Source organism: Convolutriloba macropyga, chromosome 9 (genome assembly GCF_964194025.1).
Source record: "Convolutriloba macropyga chromosome 9, txConMacr16.3, whole genome shotgun sequence".
In the NCBI taxonomy this organism is placed as follows: domain Eukaryota; kingdom Metazoa; phylum Xenacoelomorpha; order Acoela; family Convolutidae; genus Convolutriloba; species Convolutriloba macropyga.
In genome coordinates this window covers 6,537,993-6,547,920 of record NC_134476.1, presented here as the reverse complement: position 1 = coordinate 6,547,920, position 9,928 = coordinate 6,537,993, and the positions used below count along the sequence as shown (strand labels likewise).

The 9,928-nt window shown below is 35.0% G+C and overlaps 1 protein-coding gene across 1 annotated transcript in view; it reads right to left on the bottom strand.

Annotated features, from left to right (window-relative positions):
* Positions 1-308: 308 nt before the first annotated feature.
* LOC142345998 (uncharacterized) overlaps positions 309-9,928 on the bottom strand; it is a 44,342-nt gene continuing 34,722 nt past the window's right edge. The window contains exons 4-5 of the mRNA XM_075398468.1: positions 2,554-2,781; positions 309-640 (exon numbers count right to left, since the gene is read on the bottom strand). Of these exons, the coding sequence (XP_075254583.1) occupies positions 498-640; positions 2,554-2,781 (371 nt within the window). The 3' untranslated portion in view covers positions 309-497. The remainder of the gene's footprint in view (positions 641-2,553; positions 2,782-9,928) is intronic.

Below are 9,928 nucleotides of genomic sequence, written 5' to 3'. Positions count from 1 at the left end.
GACTCGTGTTGTGACTCCATTTTTGATCCGAACTGAACTGATAATAGGAACTATGATCCACTGCGAACAAAGATATCATTAATTTACACCTTTACATTTTTTAAAAAATATATAGTGCTCTGTGTATGTATTTATTGTTTTTCCAATTATCTGATAATTTTGAAAAATTGATTGTTTTAAACTGTCTGAGTAAAAAAAACTTTGTCCTTGTTTAAAATTACGCAGACAATTTAAAACAATCTATTAATCAAAATTATCAGATAATTAGAAAAATAATTAAATACATACACGGAGAGCACTATGTTTCGAAAAAAAATGTAAAGGTTTAAATTAATGATATATTGGTTCACAAGTAATACTAAAAAACTAAGAGTTAAACCGGTTCATAGGTTAATCTATAACTGGTTTAACTCTTAACTTCTTGCATATTTTCTTGAAACAGAGAAAAACCCGTTTTCAGGTCAGGTAAAAAGCGTTTGACCATGTTGTTGTTGCCTCTATTCCGCACAATCGTCGAAAGCAGAACTCAAATCAAATCCCCCAGTAATAATAGTAGCCAGAAGAGCGGCCGTGGCGCCCCCTATGATCACCTCTGTCTGGCCGCCGGAGTCCACTGGGCCCAACACTGTGTCTTCTTCAGCTAATAATCACAAAACACAAAACATTCAGAAAATCCCGACATTTTGGGCCCAGTCACACGAATGATAAAGGTCCAGGCAGATATTTTTCTCATGTTCGCTTGAAATTATCTGAAAAGGGTGCAACTGAGCTGAATATAGGTCAGAAGCCCGCTAAGAAAGGGTGAAACGTATAGCTGAAAAATATAAAACAAAACTTTGTTTAAAAATTGTTTGAAAAGTGTATGCAGAGAGTCGTGTTTTCATCGTTCGAAATTCAAATCATCAACAGATATTAAGCTCCAGGAGAACATACCGCTTGTTCACTTCTTACTTGACTACATATTAAACTGCTAGCTCTTTCCCTTAATTGTTAATCGAAAACTATTCAATGGACCAAGAAGAATCTCGCTGCCTACTTTTAACTGCAATAAACTTCAAAGAAATGGAAGTTTTTTCATCAAACAGTTAGTAGGAGCAAACACTACGACAAAAACCTAATCTGAAGAAATTGCATAGTTTTGAATAAGTTATCTAAAATTTTTTTATCCTGCCCATGTAATTGCGCGACTTTTAAAAAGTTCTAAATTATTTTTTCCTTTAAACAAACTGTTGCAAAGTATAAAAATCATTGTATTGATAAAGTTTCATGGCATGACTTCAAATTTTCCTGATTTCATTAAAACAATAAATAATAAAAATAAATTTTGGTTTTGCTCACATTTGTAATACGTGTAATTTTTCTCTATTCTTAGTGCTTGTAAACTTACATTGTCTATTTTGAAATAAAATTTTGTAACAAATACTGTTTTTTTAAATTTCTGTAAAATAAACTGCCTGGAACTTTAGAGAATACCTAAAAACTCAGGTAATTCAGTGTTTTTTATCCGGAAAGTAGTAAGACGAAGGTCATTTATCTAAAATCAGTCATTGTTTGCGTTTCCCTTCATTTCAGTCTAATTGGCACATCGTAACGTAACGTCTACTACCGCAGTCCTAGAAGTTTTTGACCTTTGAAATTTGGTACTGCAGTCCTAGACGGTTCTACTTCATTTCACCCCTATTCATTTAACCCCCTGTCATTTAACCCCGATTTATTCACCCCTCTATCATTTAACCCCGCTATCACTTCACCCCTCTATCATTTCATCCCGCTAATTAGCAGTCGACATTAAAGGCATGTTTTGTCATATTTAAGTGGATAGATTAATCCCACGTTCGGTTGTGATAGTTTCATATCAAGTCCCACGGGCCGCTGAGGCATGGCCCTGGCCCGCGAGGCATGGCCAAATGATTTTATTGCTAATTTAATAATCCTTATTTTATAGGGATTAAAATCGGGGTGAAATGATAGTGGGGTTAAAAGATAGAGGGGTTAAATGATACAGGGGTGAATAAATCGGGGTTAAATGATAGAGGGTTAAATGAATAGGGGTGAAAGAATGGGACACCGTCCTAGACAGCCTTAATGTTTTGTAAAACTGTTACGGTTAACGTGGATACCTCAGCTACAAACCCGCACCACCTTTTTCCACGCTTGCTCGCAAAAGGGCTTCGTGGAAAAATGTGAAAGACATCTACAATTTCGAAGTAAGTTTCAACTGCTTTTCCTTACAGTCACTCTTGTCCACGCGCGGTTATCACTCTAATAGTAAAACTAGACGGTCGTGAATGCATCAGACATTTTTTACTGAATTTAGAAACTGAATTTAGAAAAACTGAAGTCAGTTTTTCGAGAATTCTGGTTTTATTGGTGGATATTTATTTTTTTTCATCCCATTCAACGCAATTCTCCGCATTTTTTAAATAACAATTGGCCGCATTCAGCGCCTTTCTTTACACTTGTGGCGTTTTTTCATCACAGATACCCGAACCTGTGACATGGGGGGGGGGGTGAAGGGAGGGGGTAGGGAGCAGAATAGATTATGTTGCTTACTAGTTTGATCGGTGTCCAAGATAATTATTCGACCTTTGCTGAGAAATTCTCTCACTCTGTACTCGAAAAATGTCCCGAACTCTTCTGTGTAAGCCCGCTTAACTCTGGCTTGGGCGTTTTCGGGAGGTGTCGTCGAACTGGTGGTTGAAGAAGTTGTCGATATCGATGTAGTCGATGTTGAAGATGTTGTCGTAGGGGTTACAGTGGTTGTCGTTGTAGTCGGCTCAACTGTATAACGGAATACGGAATTGGTCTGAACTTAATTATTAGACAATCAGCTGTTTTTTTTTAAAATGCTATCTCTAAATTGTTCTATATTAATGTTTAACAAAAAATTCTTTCCTAATTACAATTTTTTATTGACACTATTGGCTTATTTTTACACTCATTACTAGGTTTTTTTTTTGAAAAAAAGAGAAAATATAGCTAGTTATAGCAGATATATATTCAGTTATATTTTCTCAAATTTTAAGAAATCTAGTTAAGAGTGTAAATATAAGCTAGTAGTGTAACAAAAAAACTGTTCAATTAGGACTGTATTTTTTGTTAAACTTTAATTTACAGCATTTTAGAGATAGCTTTTTTATAAACGACATGTAAACATAAAGATAAGGCTTAGAGAATAATGTAAAATATTTGTTTCTTATATAATTTTATATATCTCCCTTAATTTGTCTGGCCTGGAAATATTTTCACAATAGACCCCATTTTTAGAGGTTTAATTCAACTAATAATGATCTAAAAATGGAGAACTGACTCAACCGTTCCTATAATCTTATCATTGTTTCTGTTTTTTTCCAAAAAGAAAAACAACGATATTGCTGACAAAAATCAAATCTACCGTCCAAAACTTAGAGTTAATTGTGAAAATGGTTGTAAAATAGGCAATAGTTGACAAAATGAATACTAAAATAATCAAAAATCTAAAAAATCAGAAAGTTCGGGAAAACCTGAATCGTTTCTGAAGCTTTTACCTATCTTATCAGCTATGCATGATTGTAATGTCATCGTAAATTAAATTTCATGATTGCATCTAAATAAAACATTAACCGACAAATGTCGGAAGAATTGCTCTTGAACGATAGGCGAGGCAATTTAATTCATGGTCTTTAGTATAGATCATTTTCTCTTTATGGGTGCAAAAAAAACCTTAAACTCTTTAAAAAACCATTTACAATAATTGCGATGAACTTCGTTCAAGAGCAACTAAAAATAGCAAGCCCGAGTCGAAAACAGAAGTTAATCTTGTAAGATCTTGCAAGATTCTTGCAAAAAAAGTTAACCTTATAAGATCTTACAAGACAGAGTTATTCTTGCAAGATCTTTAACGACAGAGTTAATCTTGTAAGAATCTTGCAAGATTAACTTTTTTTGGAAACATTGTGCCATTACAATCGGAAACAGCCAAAGCAAGCTTAATTGAGGAACTAAGCACATTTGAAAACACCATCCTGTAGAGAAGAAGTTCAACCCATATTAAAAAAAACATTTGAGACAGCTGCTTTTCATAAATTCAGAATTAAAATCAACAACTCTGGTCGACGTTAGATACTCCAAAAAGTTTCTCAACAAACAAAAAAAACACATTTGTTTCTTCCTAAGCTTGATTCAACAGTTTGAAAGGTGGTTTTACTGGTTTATTAGCACAGAAACTCAGTTTTTCGAGGAAAAAATTGTGGTAAGCGGTCTTATTTTCAAAATTGTCTTCCAACTAAATTCAGTAGACAGCATTAGATACTCAAAATGTCTCTTGTCAAGTTGTATTTTTTTCTTTGAAAATAAATAAGCTTTGCCAATTTTTTACGTCAACACAGAATCAATTCCTTTTGTTTCTTTTCCTATAGCATTGAAAAATTTGCCTTTGTTTGGTTTTGAGGAATAAATATTCATCAGTTTTGTACACTGTAGCAAAAACAACCACTAGCAAGGCCTATTCGTTGTTTTATCGCAGAATTCAACGCGTACTGTACTCTGGTTTTCAGCTCAAATGCAATTTTGAATAAAAATCTTCAGTTTTTTTAAACAAAAAAGGAGATATTTTTTTGGTTGTTTCAAGACAGCCTGACTTCAGAATCAAGAACAAAATGATCTATTCAGCAGAATTTGAGTAGTTTTTGTTGTTTATATGGTGTCCAAATTTTACAAATTATTAATTTATGGACCATTGGTTCTGATTCCGAACGTTGTTCAGTTGGTAATATCCTGTTCAACGAATTTTGATATTTCCCGTGCAAAAAACTAAAACACTCTAAACAGATAGCTTATTCAACTTCTCACTCTCTAGTTGCTACACTAGCGAGCCCTTGGTAACAAGAATTTGCATCAGATCAACAACTTCCTCTTTTCAGCATTTTTACCCACTTCGGATATCGTTTTTTTCTTCGAATTTCTATACAACCAAAATACACCTTTACCCACGGTTGGGAATTTGTTTCCCAACCCTGGATAACAATGTTGCGGCCGCGGTAGCTAACTGCTAAGCCGTGCTAACCAGATTGCAGCTTGATTCAACAGTTTGAAAATGGTTTCAATTGTTTATTAGCACAGAAACTCAGTTTTCGAGGAAAAAATTGTGGTAAGCGGTCTTATTTTCAAAATTGTCTTCCAACTAAATTCAGTAGACAGCATTAGATACTCAAAATGTCTCTTGTCAAGTTGTATTTTTTTCTTTGAAAATAAATAAGCTTCGCCAATTTTTTACGTCAACACAGAATCAATTCCTTTTGTTTCTTTTCCTATAGCATTGAAAAATTTGCCTTTGTTTGGTTTTGAGGAATAAATATTCATCAGTTTTGTACACTGTAGCAAAAACAACCACTAGCAAGGCCTATTCGTTGTTTTATCGCAGAATTCAACGCGTACTGTACTCTGGTTTTCAGCTCAAATGCAATTTTGAATAAAAATCTTCAGTTTTTTTAAACAAAAAAGGAGATATTTTTTTGGTTGTTTCAAGACAGCCTGACTTCAGAATCAAGAACAAAATGATCTATTCAGCAGAATTTGAGTAGTTTTTGTTGTTTATATGGTGTCCAAATTTTACAAATTATTAATTTATGGACCATTGGTTCTGATTCCGAACGTTGTTCAGTTGGTAATATCCTGTTCAACGAATTTTGATATTTCCCGTGCAAAAAACTAAAACACTCTAAACAGATAGCTTATTCAACTTCTCACTCTCTAGTTGCTACACTAGCGAGCCCTTGGTAACAAGAATTTGCATCAGATCAACAACTTCCTCTTTTCAGCATTTTTACCCACTTCGGATATCGTTTTTTTCTTCGAATTTCTATACAACCAAAATACACCTTTACCCACGGTTGGGAATTTGTTTCCCAACCCTGGATAACAATGTTGCGGCCGCGGTAGCTAACTGCTAAGCCGTGCTAACCAGATTGCAGCTTGATTCAACAGTTTGAAAATGGTTTCAATTGTTTATTAGCACAGAAACTCAGTTTTCGAGGAAAAAATTGTGGTAAGCGGTCTTATTTTCAAAATTGTCTTCCAACTAAATTCAGTAGACAGCATTAGATACTCAAAATGTCTCTTGTCAAGTTGTATTTTTTTCTTTGAAAATAAATAAGCTTCGCCAATTTTTTACGTCAACACAGAATCAATTCCTTTTGTTTCTTTTCCTATAGCATTGAAAAATTTGCCTTTGTTTGGTTTTGAGGAATAAATATTCATCAGTTTTGTACACTGTAGCAAAAACAACCACTAGCAAGGCCTATTCGTTGTTTTATCGCAGAATTCAACGCGTACTGTACTCTGGTTTTCAGCTCAAATGCAATTTTGAATAAAAATCTTCAGTTTTTTTAAACAAAAAAGGAGATATTTTTTTGGTTGTTTCAAGACAGCCTGACTTCAGAATCAAGAACAAAATGATCTATTCAGCAGAATTTGAGTAGTTTTTGTTGTTTATATGGTGTCCAAATTTTACAAATTATTAATTTATGGACCATTGGTTCTGATTCCGAACGTTGTTCAGTTGGTAATATCCTGTTCAACGAATTTTGATATTTCCCGTGCAAAAAACTAAAACACTCTAAACAGATAGCTTATTCAACTTCTCACTCTCTAGTTGCTACACTAGCGAGCCCTTGGTAACAAGAATTTGCATCAGATCAACAACTTCCTCTTTTCAGCATTTTTACCCACTTCGGATATCGTTTTTTTCTTCGAATTTCTATACAACCAAAATACACCTTTACCCACGGTTGGGAATTTGTTTCCCAACCCTGGATAACAATGTTGCGGCCGCGGTAGCTAACTGCTAAGCCGTGCTAACCAGATTGCAGCTTGATTCAACAGATTGAAAATGGTTTCAATTGTTTATTAGCACAGAAACTCAGTTTTCGAGGAAAAAATTGTGGTAAGCGGTCTTATTTCCAAATTTATCTTCCAACTAAATTGAGTAGTCATGATTAGATACTCAAAATGTTTCTTATCAAAGTAGTATCATTTTCTTTCAATATAATTCGACGCCTACTGTACTCTGATTTTCAGCTAAAATGCAACTTTGTAACAAAAACTTCAGTTTTTTTTAAATCAAAGAAGCGATTTTTTGGTCGTTTCAAGACAGACAGACTTTGGAATCAAGAAGAAATTGATCTATTCAGCAGAATTTGAGTAGCTTTGAAGTTTATATGGGTGTCAATTTTATAAAATTTAGCAAATATGCACTATTGGTTCTGAATCCGTATGTTGTTCAGTTTGTAATATCTTGTTCAACGAATTTCGATATTTCCGGTTCAAAAAACTAAAATACCATTTAAAGATAATTGATTCCACTTCTGGCGTTCTAATTTATACACTAGAGAGCCCTTTATTACAACTATTTAATCAGATCAACAATTTCCTGTTTCGAGCATTTTTACTTACTTTGGATATCGTTTTTTTCTTCGAATTTCTATACAACCAAAATATACCTTTACCCACGGTTGGGAATTTGTTTCCCAACCATGAATAAAGGTGTTGTGGCCGCGGTAAACTACTGCTATGCGATTGTAACCAGAATAAAGCTTGATTCAACAGTTTGAAGTGTGGTTTTACTGGTTTACTGGCTCAGAACCTCAATTTCGAGAAAACAATTGTGGTACTATTTTTCAAAATTCTCTTCCAACTATTAAATGAGTAGACATGATTAGATACTCAAAATATTCCTTGTCAAACCAGTATTTTTTCTTCGAATATAAACCAGCTTTGCATATATTTATGCCAACACAGAATCAATTGTTTTTTTTTTTGGTTTGAAAAATTTGTTTCTTGTTTGGTTTTGAGTGACAAATCCTCAGCAGTATTGACACTGTAGCAAAAGCAATATCTCAGTAAGCCTATTCGTTGTTCCGTCGCAGAATTCAATGCCAACTATATTCTGGTGTTCAAGTCAAAAGCAACTTTGAAAAACAAAATTCAGTTTTTCTTTTAATCAAAAAAGCGATATTTTGTTTGTTTCAAGACAGACTGACTTCAGAATCATCAACAAAATGATCTCCTGAGCCGAATTGAGTAGTTTTGTTGTTTTTATGGGTGTCTAGTTATATAATTTTGCAAAATATGTACCATTGGTTCTGAATCCGAATGTTGTTCAGTTGGTAATATCCTGTTCAACGAATTTTGACATTTCAAGTGCAAAAAACAAAAATACAATAAACAGATAGCTGATTCTACTTCTCCCTCCCTAGTTTATACAATAGAGAGCCCTTGGTGACAATAATTTGTATCACATCAACAATTTCCTGTTTTGCCCAATTTTACCCACTTCGGATATCGTTTTTTTCTTCGAATTTCTACACAACCAAAATACACCTTTACCCACGGTTGGGAACATGTTTTCCAACCAAGGGTAAAGGCGTTGTGGCCATGGTAGTTAATTACTAAGCCATGGTAACCATAATACAGCTTGATTCAACAGTTTGAAGGGTGATTTTGCCGGTTTACTGGCACAGAACCTCAATTTTTGAGTTAAAAATTGGGGTATTTGATAGTAATTTTCAAAATACTCAAAAACTACCGAGTTAAATTAAACAGGAATGGTATCATTCAACTCGTGGTGAGCTACTCTTAATTCCCTTTGAATGTGAGAACGTGATATCGTGGTCTACGGTTGAAATTCATTAAGAAAATTGTCCTAAATTTGGTTTATTTTGCCTTCTAGGGCACCAAATTTCGTTGTTGTAAAAAATGAGTTTTTGTAGACATGCTATAGTGTTTCAGATTCCCCATTATCCCCTGAGTTCAGAACAGTATAAATTTTCATGGGTGTAACGGGTTTTCGAAGGGAACTTACCCAAATCGTCAGATGTACCTGGTCAAGTTTTTCGATTTGGTACGGGACATTTATATCTTAATATCTCCGTGAAAAATGCTCCGATTTGCACCATCTTTGGAAATGAAGCGTAGTTTGAACTGCTCCTTCAGCCCATATAAGTTTCCTATAGTGTTTTTTGAGCCATTGTTGAGAAATTGGCCGGTATACTTGAAATCGGGTTCAGCCCGAAATGACCAGTACTTGACCTGTTTCGGGTGAGAAAAGTGTGTTAATGGCCCATTTTAATGGAGTTTTGTTGTTGTATAGCTTTGTCACAGTCCCACAAAGGTTGCCACAAAGTTTCATTGTTCAAAGTTCTGATTTGATGAAGTTATAACTGTATAACCTGATGAAGATGTGAGTAATATGGGTATTTGGTACGGAACCTTATATCATGAATTTCTCTGAAGTGTGTGAATCAATTTCAGAATGGTTTAATGATATGAACGCAGCTTGAAACGACCTTTCATTTGCGCTATCGCCAAACAAACTTGGTGCAGCCAGTTTGGAGATATTTGACTGTTTTGGGAGTAGTATTTTTGTCATATTAGCCCAATTCTTCACAGCAAATGGTGAAATTCTGTTGTTATAACGTGTATTGTTGGGCTGTAATAGAGTTCGTTAGCTCCCTACTGATGTCCCACAACTTTTGTGTAAATTTGGTTGGGGGTACGGGTGCTTGGAGTGTTGGGGTTGGGGTCATGTCGGGTGGGGGGGCTATTTGGGTCAATTTGAGCGTTTTCACCCAAATTTCACAATTCTGATGTCTTAAACGGGTACTAATGAGTTGTAATAGACCCCATGAGTTCGGTAATGATGTCCCACGACTTATGTGTCAATTTTGTTGGGGGGGTGGGGGTGCTTGGGGGGTTGAGGTGTCATGTCGGATGGGGGTCTAGTTGAGTCAATTTGAGCGTTTTTCACCCAAATTTCACAATTCTGATGTCTTAAACGGGTATTACTGAGTTGTAATAGACCCCATGAGTTCGGTAATGATGTCCCACAACTTATTTGTCAATTTGGTCGGGGGGTGGGGGTGCTTGGGGGGTTGGGGGGTCATGTCGGATG